The sequence below is a fragment of the Aureococcus anophagefferens genome, assembly GCF_000186865.1.
Source record: "Aureococcus anophagefferens unplaced genomic scaffold AURANscaffold_1, whole genome shotgun sequence".
NCBI classification, from domain to species: Eukaryota; class Pelagophyceae; order Pelagomonadales; family Pelagomonadaceae; genus Aureococcus; species Aureococcus anophagefferens.
In genome coordinates this window covers 2781054-2798045 of record NW_008705561.1, presented here as the reverse complement: position 1 = coordinate 2798045, position 16992 = coordinate 2781054, and the positions used below count along the sequence as shown (strand labels likewise).

Genomic DNA, 16992 nt, shown 5'->3' with positions numbered 1-16992 from the left:
CGAGCGTCTCCGGCACCGCCGCGGCGGCGCCGGCGCCCGCGAGCCGCGCGAGCCAGGGCGCGCGCGCGTCGCCGCGCTCGCCGGCCGCCGCGGCCGCGCCCGCGACGACGCGCGCCGGGTGGCGCCGCTCGGCGGCGCGGGCCGCCGCGGCGCGCGTCCTCGCGCGGCGCAGGCCGCCGGCGACCGCGCGCGCGGCGAGGCGCGCCGCGACGGCGCCCGCGGCCGCGGCGGCCTCCGCGGGCGACGCGGCGCGCGGCGGCCGCGGCGGCGCGGGCGACTCGGGCACCGCGGGAGCCGGCTCCGCGTCGACGTCGAAGCGGGCGACGTCGACGGAGTCCCGCGCCAGGGACTCCGTGCCGAGCTCGGGCGACGGCGGCTCGCGCGTCGGCGGCGGCGGGCCCGGCGGCGGGCTCGGCGTCCGCGACCGCCCGGCGGCGGCGTCCCCCGCGGCGCGCCGCGCGCGCTTCGGCGCGGCCCGGGCCTTGGCGACGGCCATGGCGTGCGCCGAGAGCCTCCAGGCCGTCGCGAACTGGCGCCGCACCTGGGCCGACGCGTCGACGGTCATCTCGTACGCGCGCCGGCGGCGGCCGGCCGCGGCGGCGCCCGCGGCGCGCGCGTCGACCTCGCGCCGGCGCACGACGCAGCCCGCGCCGCCGACGAGGTCGCCGAAGCGCCGCCAGCAGTCGTCGTCGAGGCCCAGCGACACGGGCAGCACGAGCGTCGCCGTCGCGCCGCCGCGCAGGTAGGCGGCGACGAGCGCGAGCGCCGCCTGGAGCCGCTCCTCGTCGGTCTGCGTCCGGAAGCGCGTCGTCGACGTCGCGTCCGTGATCTCGAGCGTGTTCCACCAGGCCATGACCTGCAGGTAGTCGCGGGCGACGGCCTCGGCTTCTCCGGCGCTCTCCACCATGTAGAGAAACGATCGGGCTGCACCGTCGACCGAAAAAATCCACGGTGCGGCCCAGGTGCAGCCCGCCCGCTCCAGTGGCGCGCATAGAAGTCGTCTAGGGCGCCGTCGCCGCCATGTCCGACTCCGACAGCGACAGCGACAGCGACAAGGAGGACAAGTTCGATGGCAAGGACCTGGACCCCATGCTCCAGAAGGCCTGCGTCAACAACCCGCGGCTCCAGCAAAAGCTCAAGAACATGAAGAAGATCCGGCGCGAGCAGGAGGAGGAGAAGCGCGCCATCCTCAAGTCGGGCCGCATGGTCAAGTCGTGCACGTGGCAGTGGACGGACTGGAACGACCTCGGCGAGTGCCTCGGCAACGAGGTCCACGTCCACATCCAGCTCCCCGCGGGCACGAAGCGCGAGCGGCTCAAGGTCAAGACGCTCCGCCAGCTCATCGAGGTGAAGCTCCTGTCGACGACGGAGGGCGCCGACTCCGGCTGGCACCCCAAGGCCCTCCCCACGGCGCCCGAGGCGGCGGCCGCGGCCCCGGAGGCGGCGACGCCGCCGCCGCCGCCCGAGCCCGTCGCCATCGGCGACCGCTACGTGTCGTACGCGTCCGGGCGGCACAAGGGCGATTCAACGTCGCTTCAACGTGAGTGTTCCGCGCGCGCGCGTTCCGGAAACAGCACCCACGCTTCGAGAGCGCTCCGAGAGATGATCGCTCGTCCAAAAATCAGCCGAAACGAGCGGAACACGACCGAGATCGGAGCCTTTGAAGTTGGGCATGTCGCACCCTTGTGCTGCCCAGGTACACGTCCATGTTCGCCAAGGGCGAGCGCGCCAAGGCCATGGACATCCGAAACGAGCTCGAGGCGCTGAAGGACAAGGGCCAGTACGAGGAGGCCATCGACCTCCGGGACCGCCTCCGGAGCGTCTGGTCCAAGTGCTCGCGCGCGGTCATGCTCGACGTCACGGGCGCCGCGGCGAAGAACGGATCGCGCCACGCCCTCGCGCCGGGCGTGATCGACGCGCTCCGCGACGACCTCAAGCTCGCGGCGGCCGAGGACCGCCTCGAGGACGCGCTCAACTTCCTCACGGCGCTCAACGCGTCCGGCAGCGGCACGGGCCAGTCGTCGGACGCCGCGGCCGCGGCCGCCGCGGCGCCGCGGCGCGGCAAGGCCCTCGGCGCCAACTCCTTCGGCCACGCCGCGCGCCGCGACGCGTCCCGGGTCGCGTCGTCCGCGCCGCGGAAGCTCGTGACCGCGCCGGAGCCCAAGAAGCTCGACACCGTGCTCCTCCGCGGCGACCTCTACGGCGAGATCGAGAACCAGGGCACGGTCTGGCACCTCGACGACGGCGTCCTCAAGATCGAGATGACGAAGATCTCCGCGACGACGGGCACGCCGGGCCAGGGCGGCTTCGAGTGGCCCTCGCTCTTCAAGACGGACAAGTTCCGCGAGAACAAGGTCCGCCCCCAGAAGATGATCGGCGGCGCGCCCTCCTAGGCGCGGGGGCGTGCCTCCGGAGAGCATCCTGCGCGCGACGGCGCGGGGCATAGGTAGGGGTACAGGCTGGGCGCTTCCCCTATTCTCTCGAGGTGCGACGGGCCGTCGACGTCGGCGCGGCCCACCCGGGGCGACGCGCCGATCGGCTCTGAGGGGTCTTTCGGGTGAATCTACTTAGCCTAGACGTAGCCGCTGAAACCGACGGAGTCCTCGAGGAGCCTGACGACCTCAGCGAACTGCGCAGCAGCAATTTTGCGGTCTTCCAGATATGCTTGTAATTTTAGTTCTGAATAGTCAGGAACGGATCTTGTCGTGTTGAAGCCCACAGCGAGCTTCAGAACCGGTATTCGGATCGTCCAGTCCTTGAAAGCATACAGTGACACATAGCGTGGTACAGGCCCGCAAATCGTGGTCATGAAACAGCGCGCCGCGTTCGCTGCGTTCCCGAACGTCATCTCCACACGTCTGTTGCCGGTCAGCACGCTGACTGCGTAGACCACTCGTCCGGCGCTCATTTGTCGTCGTGAGATCCAATGGTCGGCAGTATTGGGCGAAATCGGGCTTGGCACTCCGAACTTTACGCCACTCGCCTCGTCGAGCTCGCGCGCCTGAACGAGGATTTCGCGACCCAGGGTCTCGGCGAAGCCGCCCGCAGCGCTCCTCTGGCGCTTGCGCGTGCCCGATTCTGTCGGCTCCGATGCCATCGCGTCGTCGCCGCCGGGCTGGGCAGCCGGAGTCGAGGCGTCCTCCATAGCATATAGCGACGGCGTTGACGTAACGATGAAGATCAAGATCTCACATTGAGCTTTTAGGAATTCCCGATTGCGTCCGAGGGAATCGTCTCGCGTTCGGGCTGCCCCTTGGCTCTGTTCGCGCGCTGCCTCCGGCCCGGCATGGCCTCCGCGGCGGACCTCGAGGCCGGCGCCTGCGGCGGCGTCGTCGTCGAGCTCGTCAACGTCGAGGGCTGCGGCAATTTGAAGCGCATCAACGGGCGCTTCCTCCCCGACGAGGTCACGGCCGTCGTCGGGGGCCACGACTCGGGCGCGTCGACGCTCCTCGAGGCCGTCTGCGGGCGCCACGCCTTCCGCGGGTCCATCCTCTTCAACGGCAGCGGCCTGCACGAGGCCGGCCGCGCGTGCCGCCTCATCGGCGGCGCGGCGACGCCGTTCGCGTCCTGCCTCACGATCAAGCAGGCGCTCTACTACGCGTCCATGCTCGCCGGCGGCGGCGACGGCGCCGCCCAGCTCGGCCGCGCCGACGCGGCCATGGCCCTCTTTCGTCTGGAGCCGCTCAGGGACGCGAGGGTCGCGGACGCGGGCGCCGCGGGCCGCCTCGTCGCCGCGGCCGCGGGCTGCCTCAGCGGCCGGCCCGTCGTCCTTCTGGACGACGCGACGAGGGGCCTCGACGCCGTGGGCTGCGCCGCGCTCGCCGCGGGCCTCGCGCGCGCCGCGGGCGCCGGGCGCACGATCGCCTGTGCCACGTCGACGCCCGCCGACGGCTTCGCGGACGGCGCCGCGCGGCTCCTCGTGCTCCGCAAGGGCCGCGTGGCCTTTTTCGGGGAGGCGGCGTCGCTGCGCGCCTACGTCGAGCGCCAGGGCCTCGTGGCCCCGAGCCGCGAGCGGCCCGCGGACGCCTTTTTAAGGGCGCTCGACCGATCCGAGGGCCCGTGGCTCCGCGCGTGGTCCGACGCGTCGCCGGCGACGGGCGTCCTCGAGCCCGTGCCCCTCGTGGCCTCGAGCGTGGCGTCGCCGCCGGCGCCGCCGTTCGTCGCCGTGCTCCGGGTCGTCTTTCTGCGCGCGACGCACGCGTGGCTCGTCGACGGGTCTCGCGGCCGCGCGGCGTACGCGGCCGCGCTCGCGCTCGCGGTCTTCCTCGCCCTCGCGGGCGACGGCACCTGCGGCGCGCCCTACGCCGTCGCCGTGCTCCAGCTCGCCGCCGCGCCCGCGGCGGCCGCGGCCATCGCGGACCGCGCCGCGGCCGCGGCGGAAATCCGCGACGGCGTCGTTCCCGCGAAGGCGCTCGCCGCCGCGCACCTGCTTCTAGCGATGCTCCAGTTCGGCTGCTTCGCGGCGGTCCTCGTCGCGGGCTTCGGCGCCTACCGTCTGATCGCGCTCTACCCCTGGCTGCGATTGCCGGCGTACGCCACTCACAAAACCCCGCGGATCATCGCGTGGCTCCCCGCGCTGGGCCTCCAGTACGTCACGGGGAGCGCCCTGGGCCTTGTGGTCTCCTGCGCCTTTTCGTCGGCGTCGCGGGCGGCGACGCTGCTGCAGGTCATCGCTCTTTTTTCCGCGGCGCTCGCGCGGTCCGGCGCGCCCGCGCTGAAAGCCTTCAACGTCGTCGCCTGGGCGTCCGCGGCGCTGACGAGGGACGGCGCGCCCTGGCGGTCCGGCCTCGCCGCCGCCGGCGTCTGCGCGGCGCTCGCGGCCCTGGCCGCGCCCGCGGTCGCGGCCGCGGCCGCGGCGCCGCCGCCGCCGCCGGCGGACGACGGCCGCGCGCCGGACAAGGGCCGCGGCTACGGCACGTCCGTCGTCGACCTGGCCCACGTGCGGTCCAAGCCGCTGCGCGTCGCCGTGAAGGACCTGGCCTGCGAGGGCCTGCGGGGGGCGACGGCGGACTTCGGCGCGGGGTCGATCACGGCGCTCGTCGGGCCGCGCGGCTCCGGCGCGGCCGTGCTGCTGCGCGCCGTCGCCGGCCGCACCGCGGCCCGCGGGGCCGTGCTCCTCGGCGGCGAGCCCGCGGACGCCGCCGCGCGCCGGGGCCTCGTCGCCTTCTGCGAGGGCGGCCGCGGCGGCGACGAGATCCCGCCGGGCGCGACGCTCCGCGAGGCGCTGACGCTCGCGGCGCTCCTGCGGACGCCGGCGGCCTGGGCCCGGGAGCGCCGCGCCGCGCGCGTCGAGGCCGTCGCGCGCGCGGTCCGCGTCGACGGGCGCCACCTCGACGCGGCGCCCGCGCCGCGCGCCGCGCGCGACCGCGCGGGTTTCGCCGTCGCGCTCCTCGAGGACCGGCCCTGCCTCTGCGTCGCGGGCCTCGGCGGCGTCGACGGCGCGGGCCAGGCGGATCTCGTCGGCGCCCTCGTCGCCGCCGCGCGGCGCGCGCGGAAGACGGTGCTCTTCTGCGATAACGCGCTGCCGCACCGCCTCGCGACGCAGCTCGACGGCGTCGCTCTGATGGCCCGGGGCCGGCTCGTCCGCTGCGCGGCGCCCGGGGACGTCGAGCGGTTCCTGGACGACATGGGCGCGCCGGCGGCGCGCGACGACGACCCCGTGCGCGCCGCGGTCCTCGTCTTGGACGCGGCGGAGGCCGCGCCGCGGCTTCCGCGCAAGGGCCCAAAGGCGCCGCCCGAGGGCGCCGCGGCCCTCGAGCGGCCCGCGCCGGGCCCGGGCTTCCTCTTCCAGTTCGCCGTCGCGGTCCGGCGCCTCGCGGCGGCGGGCAGGGCGGACGCCGCGGACTACGTCATCGCGTCGTCCTGCCTCATGGCCTTGGTGGGCGCGACGTTCGGCGACGAGCCGGCGCTGGGCCTCTACGTCGCCCTCGTCGCCGGCGCGTCCCTCGCGGCGGCCCAGGCCCTGCTGCCGGGCCGCGACGGGGCCGCGCTGCGCCGCGACGTCGCCGACGGCGCCATGACCGCGACCGCGGCCGCCGCCGCGCGCGGCGCCGTCCACGCCGCCTCGGCCCTGGTCGCGGCCCTCGCGGGCTTCCCCGTCGCCTGGGTGTTGTTGGGGGTCCGCGCCGGGCCGGGCGACACGGTCCTCGCGGCGCTCGTCGCCGGCGCGCTCGGAGCGTGCGCCGCGGTCGCGGCCGCGCTGCTCGGCGCCGCGGCGCGGTCGGACCTCGCCGCGGCCCACGCGCTCGCGCCGCTCGCGGCTTTGGTCCACCTCTCCGGCGCCGCGGACCTCGGCGGCGTCCTCGCGCCGGTCCTGCGCGGCCTGCCGACGGCCTTCGCGCGCGACGCGCTCCTCCGCCTCGCGGGCCTCCGCGGCGACCGCGCGGCCGTGCCCCGCGCGGACGCGCTCGCCCTCGCCCTCTGGGCCGCGGGGCTCGCGGCCGCGGGCCTCGCCGCGCCCCGCCTGCTCGCCGCCGCGCGGCGCGCGTGAGTCTTGTCAGTAGCCGATGCTTGTAACACTTGAATCGAGCTACAATTGTAGGCCACTCGTGTAGGCGCGGGCGCCTTCGCCGAGCGGCGACGGATCCGCGAGGGCCCGCAGGAGCATCTTCTTCACGTGCGCGCAGGAGCTGGAGTACTCGAAGCCGCGGCGCTGGCGGAACTCGAGCTGCGTGAGCAGGTCGCAGGCCTCGAGCGCGCCGAGCTCGACGAGGAGCGAGGCGATCTTCTCGGGCGACCGGGACCTCAGGAGCACGGAGTCGACGAACCGAAATATGTCGAGCCCGCTCGCGGTCTTGCACTCCTCCGGGTACGCGACGGTCGACTCGTCGCGGGCGACGAAGGAGAAGAAGTCCTCGAGGAGCCAGCGGACGTCCGGGTCCGCGAAGAGCAGCTCGGTGTGCGCCGCGGACTGCGCGAGCTTGTCCTTGAGGGAAAAGGTGTAGTCGGACGCGAGGAACGCGACGGCCGCCCTGTCGCCCGGCGGCCGCCGGGGATCGCGCGCGAGCCGCGCGAGCGAGCGCAGGATGTGCGCGCCCGCCCAGTTGACGCGGCCGAGCGCCGACGCGGCGCCCCGCGACTTGTCGAGCTGCTTGCCGATGATCGTGGAGCCCAGGAACCGATTCAGGGCGATGAGCATGTCCTCGCGGTAGCCGAGATCCTCGCTCTCGGTCGCCCGCGTCATCGCGGCGTGGACGCACGCGGGCAGCAGCGTCATCTCGAAGCGGCGCAGCACCTCCGACGAGTCGCCGCACCGGTCGCCCTGGCAGAACGCGTCCACCGCGCTCCTAGTCCGGCTGAAGTCGTACGCGCCGAACCGCACGTTGACTACGCGCCGGGGCCACTCCGCGAGGAAGAGGAGGTGCGCGTTGATGACCGACTCCTCCAAGCGGCGCGCGTAGGGCGCGTACGCGCGACCCCAGCCTCCGGGGTTCCGCGACCGCAGGTTTTCCCGGAGATCGTCGAAGGTGGGATCTTCGCTCAATCCCTCCGCGAAGTGGGACCGATAAAAGGTCAGGCCGAGGAGCGCGCCGTCGAGGGCGGCGAGGACGGTCCAGGGGCGGCGGTCGCCGTAGAACGCGAACGCGGCGCCGCCCGGGAGGCACCCGCGCCGCCGGAGCGCGGCGTGGCACGCGGCGTCGACCGCGCGGATGCACACGGCCTCCGGCGGGCCCCGGCGGAACAATTTCACGCCGTCGAGCGTCCGGAAATCCCAGGCCTCGAGGAACGAGAACGCCTCCGCGACGGCGTTCGACGGCAGGAACCGGAGCGCCGAGCCGCCGACGAACGCGCCCGCGTCGACGGTCGCCACGACCTTCCGGACGCGCTTCGCCTGCGTCGCCTCGTCCGCCGTGCGCAGGAGCCGCGCCAGGCCGGCGATGCTCCGCGAAATGGCCGCGCGCCGCGTCGGCGTCAGGCAGCTCACGGGCGCATCGCCGAGCGACGCCACGGTGTGCTCGAGCGAAGGAATGAGATCCAGGGTCGAATCGTGCTCGGAGTCGGAGTCGTGCTCGGCGGTCTCCGCGGCGCCCAGGCTCGGGTCGTGCTCGGCGGTCTCCGCGGCGCCCAGGCTCGGGCCCCGGCTCACGAGCCGCGCCTGGGCCCGGGAGCGCTTCATTACTTCGCGTGCCCTGACAACGGCGCTTGCTTTCACGAAGTCAGCGCTCCATTAGCTGGCCGTGACAACGGCACCTTCACGGAAGCCTTCAACGATGCATTTACAGTGCAGTTAAACCGATCTTGCCCGCTTAGGTGTCGGCCGCGTGGACCACCCGTCGCTGCCTTCCTGCCCAAAACCCGACCACCTGCCCGACGCGCGCCACCCACCCGACGACCATGGGCGAATGCGGCTGCCCGATGGGCCCCCACGACCCGGGGTGCATTTCAGCGTCCTGCGGCTGTGACGATTTTCGAGAGATTTCGGGTGGGAAAACGATGAAAAATCGTTACCGACGTGCTTGGTAGGTGCTATTTGGGCTGCCGCGGGGGCTGCGAGGGCTTCGTCGACTGCTTCCTGCTGCCCTTCCTCGGCTCCGCCTGCGGCAAGGGCTGCGTCATCCCCGCCGCCGGCGCGGTCTGGCTGGGCTGCGACAAGCTCTGCGGCCGCGACGTCAAGTTCCCGGACCAGAGCAAGCCGAGCCGCGCGGCGAGCGGCGTCGTCACGCTCACGATCCGCCCCGTGAAGGACGTCGCGGCGTACAAGGCCGCGTACGACCCCTACGCGAAGAAGGTCCAGCAGGGCAGCGCGGGCGTGCGCGCCTTCTTCTCCTTCATCGACAAGAGCCGCGAGTCGACGTGCCTCCAGGTCGCCTGGTACGACTCGCCCGACGACCTGGCCAAGGTCGTCGCGGAGCCCGACGCGGCCGTCGACGCGTGCTACACCGACGACAAGGGCTTCGGCGCCGTCTTCGGCCTCCGCGAGCAGGAGACCAAGGACGCGCTCGCGAAGACGGGCGTCGCCTACGAGTACGGCACGCTGCCCCGCGGCTTCATGAAGACGGCGCCGCACAAGGGCTTCGACGGCGGCAACTACCCCGGCCCGCCCATGATCTGGATGTCGAAGCGCTGGGTCCAGCCCGGCCGCAACCCGGCCATCGCGTCGGCCTTCGCCAAGGTCGGCGACCTCCAGTACTACTCCGCGCCCGCGTTCCTCAGCGCCTTCGAGTACACGGCCGAGGACAACGCGGACCAGCTCTGGAGCCTCCGCTGGTTCAACGACTACGACATGGGCCACGTCGCGCACTTCCCCAAGACGCTCCTCTCCTGGATCCCGACGCGCGTGCTCTTCACCATGATCCCCAACCTCAAGGGCGGCCTCGGGGCCGAGTACCCCGTCGGCCTCTCCTTCTCGACGAAGGACAACATCGACAAGGCCATCGCCTACAACGCGGGCAACAAGGCCTACGACCAGCACTACTGGGAAGACGTCATCGGGCCCCTGCCGGACATGGGCAAGGGCCAGGAGATCTCCGCGACGTCCGCGGACAAGATGCTCCGCGACGACAAGCCCGCGGCCGCCTAGGCGCGCCCCGGCCAAGACCCTGGACGAGCCCGGCGGCGCCGCGCCGACCCGGCGGCTCGAGCGCGCCACGACGCGCCAATTCGGCAATTTACGAAGCACACCGCGCACGACCCATCGCCCCCAAGGTGCGGGCGCGGATGGAGTAACGCGCGCCCGCGAGGCAGGGGGGGCGGGGGATGATGAGGGGTGGCCCTCTAGCTCTCGACGGAGAGCTTCATGAGGTGCTCCATGAAGACCTTGAGGGAGACGTCGTCGGTGGGGATGACCTGGCCCGCGTGGATGTCCGTGGAGTTGTGGGTCACGGACGGGTTCAGCTTGCAGATGAGGAAGCGGGCCTCGGACTTGTGCTGGTCCGCGATGATGTAGCGCGGCACGGGGAAGCGCGCGTCCATGATGGCGTTGGCGTCCTCGAGGGGCTGGTGGAGCAGGTTCTTGAAGTGGACGTGCTCCTCGTGGTCCTGGTAGCCCTGGTCGCGCCACGCGGCGATCGTCTCTCCGTGGAAGACGATGACGTAGAAGAACGTGTCGAGGAGGAGGATGACGTCGGGCCGCACGCTCGACGCGTCGAGCATGGCCGGCTGGGGCGGCGCCTGGAAGGAGTAGGACATGAGCGTCGGCTGGATCATGACCAGCGAGTTCGACGCGTTCTCGCGCGTGAGCACCATCCGATAGTACGACGCCTCGTCGGGCGACGAGTTGAAGAGCTGGAGGAACTGGGACCGGCGCAGGTTGAAGACGAACTGGGGATAGACGGCGAACTCGTGGGGCAGCCGGAAGGACGACGGGTCGTCCTTGCGGTAGTCCGCGAATTTCGCGCACAAACGGATGAGCGACCGGTCGACCCACCGCAATATGTCCGGCACCTCCTCCGTCTCCGTGCGGTGCACGGCGACGCGCGCCATGAGCACGGCCGCCGCCTCCTGGTCGAAGGACCGCGCGACGGGCGCCGAGTCGTTGGGGTCGGGCTGCCACGCGCCGCAGAGCGTCGTCGACCGGAGGCGGTAGCGGCCGTTCGCGTGCTGGTACTGCGTGATGAACTGGGCGTAGCGCCGCTTGTGGGCGGGCATGGGCTGGTTGCCCGCGTTCGTGATCTCGAAGTAGACGGCCACCGTCGTCGTCGGGTCGATGCCGCCGATCGTCCACGCGTTCGTGCCGCCCTGGCCGATTTCCGTGTCCGCGACGTAGGGGCTCTTGCCCTTCTTGAGGGACGCGCAGGGCCCGATGGCGCCGGCGATCTTGAACTCGCGGGACGTGATGATCTCGAGGGTCGCGCCGAAGCCCATGACTAAAGCGCCCGCGTTGGGCCCCGGCGCGTCGGCCGCGTGGCGCCGGAAGACGCGCCGCAGGCTCTCCTTGAAGACGCTCTGCGTGAAGGAGTCGCCGAGGATGGACACGCCGCCCGTCTTGTCGATGAGCGTGCGCATCTCGTGCAACCCCACCTGGTCCAGGGAGCACGCGAAGCAGTCGACGACGTGCCCGTTCGCCGACGCGCGATCCGCCAGCCCGCCGTAGAACTTCGTCGCCGCCTTGAGGTGGGGGCAGTTGCCCTTCACGATATCCTGGTGGGACCGCATGTCCTCGGACCGCGCCTTGTCGACGACCATGCCCGGGCCCACCGTCGACGGGCCTCCCACGAAGAGCATGACGCGCGCGCCCTGCCGCGGCGCGGACGCCTCGAGCAGGCCCACGGCCACGGCCAGCGCCGCGCCCGTGCACCGCGCGGACCGCTGGTCCCCCGGCACGGGCCAGGGGTCCTTCTGCAGGTCCTCCAGGATGGACTCGACGGTGAAGGAGCAGTCGCCGACGGTCATCAGGTAGCGGCCGATCGCCGGCTCGCGGCCGCCCGCGGCCTGCTGCTGCTGGCCCTGGGGCTGGGCCGCGCCCTGGCCGCCGCGCGCCGCGCCGGACACGTTCAACAGTTCCTGGACGCGCTGCGTCGTGTAGTCCTTGGCGCCGCGGAACGCGACGGACTTGTGGCACTCGCCGAAGCCGATCTCGTGCACGAGCACGTGCGCGCCGAAGGTGATCAAGCCCACGAGCGCGTTCTCCGGCAGCAGGTTCAGCGTCTGCTGGATCGAGTCCTTCAGACTATCCAGCTCGGACTCGGGGAGGCACGTGTCGAGCACGAAGAGGAAGACGGGCGGGCCCGCGCCCCGCGCCTGCAGCTCGTACTCGACGGTCGTGAACTGGGGGATGAGCTCCGCCGGCAGGTTCGTCTCCGTGATGTTCTCGGCGTAGTGCGGCGGGAAGTGGTTCCGCCCGAGGCAGAAGGGGCAGGTCCAGAGCTTCGTCCGGTAGTCGACCTGGCAGTAGGGGTTGAGCAGCGCGCCGCACCCGTTGCAGCGGATGGGGTCGTAGATGAGCGGGGGCGGGTTCCCGATGGGCTTCAGGGGCGTGTAGAGGGCGCCGATGGGGATGACGATGCGCGTCGCCTCGAGGCGGCTGCTCGGCCACACGTTCCACGACAGCCGCACGCCGTCGCGCTCCTCCTGCGCCTGGATGCTCGAGATGTCCATGGGTCGGAGGCGGCGCGGCGCGGCCGCGACGGGCGGCGCGGCGGCGGCTCGACGAAGCGGCGGCGGCGCGGCGAAGCGGCGGCGCGCGGCGCGCGCGCACACAGACGAGGCGCTCGACGGCGACGAGGTCGCCGCGTGTAATTTTGGCCTGCAAGATGCAGTGGTCCTTGAACCTCTGAAATTGTCTTCCTGGGAGCATGGAGGTCTCGATCCAGCGAGAGCCGCTGCTGGAGGCGGACGCCGACGCCCCCGAGGAGGTACGGACGCGCCTCTGCCACGACGTCCGGCGCAGGTCCATGCGCGTCGTCGTCCCCCTGCTCATCTTCCTCCAGGCCGGGCTGCTCGCCGTGCCCATCACGGGCTGCAGTGCCATCAGCCAGCTCGTCGCCCACGTGCGCGTCGGCGACGCCGTGGAGATCGACAAGATCCAGACGGGGGAGACGCTCACGGCCCAGGCCACGTCCATGTGGCAGATCGGCGCCAAGCCGCTGGGCGTTCTTATGCTCGGCGCGGGCGTGGTCCAGCCCGCGACGCGCTTCGCGGCGCTCGCGGCCTGCTACTTCCTGAAGATGAGCGACGCGGCGCGGAGCACGATGATCCTGCGGCAGGAGGTCCTGGGGAAGACGGCCCTGTCGGGCTTCTTCATCCAGATGTACTCCGTGGACCTCCTGGGATTCGAGGCGCGCGCGCCGCCCGGCGGCGCGGCCGCCGCGGAGGTCGTCGTGCGCATCGGCGGGGTATTGTTGGCGGCGTTCCTCTGCTCCGTCGTCGGCAACATGGTGAGCCTCTGGAGCATCACGTGCCTGCGGCTCGAGGCCGAGGCCGCGAGGGAAGGAAGGGGCGTCGAGAAGCGGACGGCGGAGAAGCGCGCGCACCGCGGCCGCAAGCTCGCGCGGCGGGTTCGCCTGATCGTCTCCGGCGCGTCGTTCGTCGCCTTCGGGGGCCTCTACGCCGTCGCGCTGTCGTCGCCGGTGGCGAGGGTGCACTACGACGGTTTCCTCGCGGAGTTCCTCGTCGACCAGCCAAAGTTCGGCGTCTACGGCGTCGAGCGCGCGTCGCCCGTCACGGTCGTCGACGTCTTCCGGAATTTGGTGACCAAGGTCGCCCGGGACAATAGTTCCTACCTGGCCTGGTGGCTCGCGGCGCTCTGCTTCCTGGCGATGGGCGTCGGCGCGCCGCTCGCGGCCTTCGCGCTGTCCCACGCGGCGTTTCTGGCCACTGACCCGCACCGCGCGTCGCGGCGGCGGCGCGAGGCGCGCATGGCCTTCGCCTGGTCGTCCATCGAGCCCATGACCCTGGCGTGCCTCGCGTTCACGCCCGCGCTCAGATACATCGCCGAGGACAAGTTCGACGCCAAGTTCGGGCTCGACGCCTGCGGGCCGGCCCGGGCGGGCATCGACGAGCCGTGTTTGTTGATGCACGCGGCCTACGGGCCGGGCATCGCCGCCTTCGCGACGCTGTGGGCGCTGCTGCTCGGGACCGTGATCGTGCTCCCGCGCCTCGGCGGCGCGCCCTACCCCGCGGCGTAAAATTTCGTGTTAGGCCCGCGCGGCCTCCCGTTGGAGCTCGCGCTCGAGGAGCTCCTCGAAGCTGAGGCCCGCGCCGCCGACGGGCGCCTCGCCCTGGGCCCGGTCGGGCGCCTCGTCGGCCATCCGTTCCGCGTTCGACGCGCGGAACTCGTCGGGCACCTCGTCGTTCCAGGCCGCGAGGTGCGAGGCGGCGCCGAGGTCGTAGTTGACGAAGAGCGAGTACTGGTAGGGCAGCTTCGCGTCCTGCATCGCCGGCATGAACGGCGTCTTCCGGAGCGCGTCGCCGAGCGCGCCGTGGACGCGCCGCAGCATGGCCTCGTTCTCGCCGACGGTGGTCAAGATCAGCTTGCCGCCGCCGGGCTTCAGCGCGGACTGCGCGCAGGCCGCGTACTTGGCCCAGACGTCGCGGGTTATAAAAGGCGGATCGACGACGACGCAGTCGAACGCGTGCTCCAGATCCGCGTCGATCTTCTCGCTGTTGAAGTCGAAGAAGCGGAAGCGCGGGTCGCCGTTCCACTGGTCGTCGTAGTCGAAGCAGTAGGACGCCTGGCGCACGGCCGACGCCTCCGGCAGCGAGAAGTAGACGCTCGGCGTCGACAAAAAGGCGACGCGCAGGCCGCAGGCGCCGGACTCGAGCTCGGCGACGAGGGCGGCGAGGGTGCGAGCGCTGTACCAGTACTGGTTCAGCGACGCGACCTCGGGCGTCGCGTCGAGGAAGTCCATCGGCCGTGCGACGGCTTGGCCAAAATCGAGCGTCGGCATTTTGGCAACCTTGAATGCATCATTGTCTCGTGCAGCCCGGGCATCGGACTCGCGCCGCAGCCGCGGCCCCTGGAAGACCCGCGAACGATGGCCTTGCCGCGGCTTCACTACTCGGCGCGCAACTCGGACGTGACAACGATCAAGTCCATCATCGCGTCAGGCAATGACGTGGATGGGCGAGATGTTATGGGACGGACCGCATTGCATCATGCCGCCTTTGTGGGGCGTCTAGCCGCTTCGAACGCATTGATAGAGGCTGGTGCTACTGTCGATGCGCGAGACCATCCGGGACACACACCTTTGCGCCTGGCTGTTACGGGATCTGTTACGGGATACACACCTTTGCGCCGCCGGCGCCTGGTTACGGATGGACAAAAAGAAGTCGCAAGCTTGCTGATCGCCGCGGGAGCTGACCTGGAAGGCGGCGATAATTTTTATACACCAGCCCGCGGTGCCCTCTTCAAGGGTGATCGCACCATGCTCAAGCTCCTGCTCCGCGCCGGTGCGGTACCCCCTAACGCAGACGGCATCCCTCGCGAGCCCTATCGCGAAGCCGCGTTCGCGTTGTTCGACGCCGTCGTCGCCGCGGGCGGCTGGGACGGTTTCGTGCTCCGCCACCGCGCGATCATCAAGTCCATCGTCTCCAAGTGCGCCCCCCTGCCCGACGACTGCCTCCTCGCCATCGCCGCCTTCGTCTGCCCCCCGGGCGGCTGGTGACCACCCGCCCCTTCAGAAACAGCTAAAAAAGAACACAAAAGAACGCCCCCCTTACCTCGCTGCCGGCGGGACCTCGACGGGGTTGTCGTAGAGGAGGAGGTAGGGGAGCATGGGCGCGCCCTTGGTCTTGCAGCACCGGTCGACGACGTCCTTCCACCCCCGGCACGCCGTCGCCTCGGCCTTGTCGTGCCAGGTCCAGTGGCCGTGCTTGTCCTTGACGAAGGCCGTGTAGTGGTTGTCCTTGAACGTGACCATGGCCACGAGGTGGAGCATCCGGACCGCCGGCTCCTTGGGCGTCGCGTCCTCGAAGCACCGCCGCGCGTCGAGCGACTTCGCCGCCAGCCCCAACAACGCGCGGACGTCGGCCGCGTCCTGGTCCGTGGAGAACCAGGCCACGGAGAGCACGAGGGCCTTGGCGACCTTGTCGAGGTCGTGGACGACCGCGCACGCGCCCGGCGCGCCGCACGCGTCGCAGCTCTTGCCCGCGTGGCGGTGCGCCTCGCGGTAGACGTCCTCCAGACTCCTCGCCCGGCCCGTCTTCGCCGCGTGGACGATGGCCGACGCCGTCGCGGACCGCGCGAGCTCGCTGAGCTTGATGGGCTTCTCGCCGTTGGACGCGCCGCACGCGGCGCAGGCCGCCTGCGCGATGCGGCCCTTGGTCCGGAGCACGGCCGCGGGCGACTCGCCCCTGTGCGTGCGCCCGATCTCGTCGACGAGGACCCCGAAGACCTCGGCGACGTCGAGGTGGGCGCCGCCCGTGCCGAGCTCGCGCGCGACGCGCGCGTCCTTGGACCCGTCGGCGAGCGCGGCCCGCAGGTCGTCGATCGCGGCGTCGAACGCGCGCCGCCCGGGCCCGTCGATGCCGCCGTGCCGCTCCGCCGCGGCGTCCTTGGCCTCGATGGCGCGGCGCAGCGACGCCGACGCCGACGCGAGCTGCCTCTCGCGCTCCTTGCGGTCGAAGTGGCGGCGAAACGTCGGCGCGTAGCAGAGCGCCGCGGCGATGGCCTCGAGCGTGCAGTTCGAGCGCCGCTCGACGTCCTCGAGCCCCGCGGGGATGGCGCCGTCGTCGGCGACGGCGCGGCCGACGCCCGTCGTCGGCGGCGGGCCCCACGCGCGCTGCGCGTCCGTGACGGCGCCCGGCGGCGCCGCCGGCGGCGCGCCCCACGCGCTCACCGGGCCCCGCGGCGCGTCGTCGCCGTCGCTCGCCGTCGCGTCCGACGGCGACGCGCTCCGCTGGCCGCCCTCCCAGGCCGGCGCCGGCTCGCCGCCGATGGCCGCGAGGTTCGCCTCCCACGCCTCGGGCGCCTCGCCGCCCGGGAACGCCGCGGCGTCGCCGCCCGGGGCCGCCGCGGCGTCGCCGCCCGGGGCCGCCGCGGCGTCGCCGCCGGCGGCCTCGAGCTCCTCCCGGGCGAGCATGGCCGCGAAGGCCTCGTCGCCCGTCGTGTCCTCGCGCGGCACGTCGTCGAAGGCCGCGGCGTCGTAGGGCTCCCAGCCGTCGTCCGCGGGCGGCTCCGCGGGCGGCTCCGCCGGCGGCTCGGACGGCCGCGGCGGCGCGAGGCCCGGCGGCGGCGCCGGGGGCGCGACGGCCTCGGGCTCGAGGGGCTCCTCGTCGTAGGGCTCGTCGTCCGCCGGCGCGGCCGCCTCCGCCGGCCGCTCGGCGGCCGGAGTCGGGAGCTCCCAGGCGTTGGGGTCGCTGGGGACGTCGACGTAGTCGCCGCCGAGGGGCGGCGGCTCCTCCGGGGCGGCCGCGGGCGCCGCGTCGGCCGCCGCGGCCTCGAGCTCGCGCGCGGCGGTCTCGAGCTCGCGCGCGGCGGTTTCGAGCTCGCGCGCGACGGACGCGCTGAAGAGGGAGAACCAGGGCTTCTTGCCCCCGCCCTTGGCGGCGCTCACCGCGCGGCGCGCCGCGCGGCGCTGGCCGTCGGCGGGGAGCGCCCGGAGCTGGTCCGAC

The 16992-nt window shown here is 72.6% G+C and overlaps 5 protein-coding genes across 5 annotated transcripts in view; 2 read left to right on the top strand and 3 right to left on the bottom strand.

Moving 5' to 3' along the window:
• The window catches only part of AURANDRAFT_60879 (hypothetical protein), a gene marked incomplete at both ends in the record, with an annotated part of 1712 nt that extends 859 nt beyond the window's left edge, over positions 1-853 (bottom strand). The window contains one exon of the mRNA XM_009034192.1: positions 17-853. Within this exon, the coding sequence (XP_009032440.1) occupies positions 17-853 (837 nt within the window). The remainder of the gene's footprint in view (positions 1-16) is intronic.
• A 167-nt stretch (positions 854-1020) lies between these two features.
• ABC44 (hypothetical protein) lies at positions 1021-6490 on the top strand (the record flags this gene model as incomplete). Its single annotated transcript, XM_009034307.1, has 3 exons — positions 1021-1529; positions 1697-2354; positions 3227-6490. The coding sequence occupies 3 exons, from the start codon at positions 1021-1023 to the stop codon at positions 6488-6490; spliced, it is 4431 nt and encodes a 1476-aa protein (XP_009032555.1).
• A 3224-nt stretch (positions 6491-9714) lies between these two features.
• Positions 9715-12036, bottom strand: AURANDRAFT_19426 (hypothetical protein; the record flags this gene model as incomplete). The annotated part of the gene is made up of 1 exon (XM_009034191.1): positions 9715-12036. The coding sequence occupies one exon, from the start codon at positions 12034-12036 to the stop codon at positions 9715-9717; it is 2322 nt and encodes a 773-aa protein (XP_009032439.1).
• Positions 12037-12500: 464 nt separating this feature from the next.
• On the top strand, positions 12501-13565 carry AURANDRAFT_60876 (expressed protein; the record flags this gene model as incomplete). The annotated part of the gene is made up of 1 exon (XM_009034308.1): positions 12501-13565. The coding sequence occupies one exon, from the start codon at positions 12501-12503 to the stop codon at positions 13563-13565; it is 1065 nt and encodes a 354-aa protein (XP_009032556.1).
• A 1514-nt stretch (positions 13566-15079) lies between these two features.
• Positions 15080-16992, bottom strand: part of AURANDRAFT_70609 (hypothetical protein) — a gene marked incomplete at both ends in the record, with an annotated part of 6330 nt that continues 4417 nt past the window's right edge. Inside the window, one exon of the mRNA XM_009034190.1 lies at positions 15080-16919. Coding sequence (XP_009032438.1) covers positions 15096-16919 — 1824 coding nt within the window. The remainder of the gene's footprint in view (positions 16920-16992) is intronic.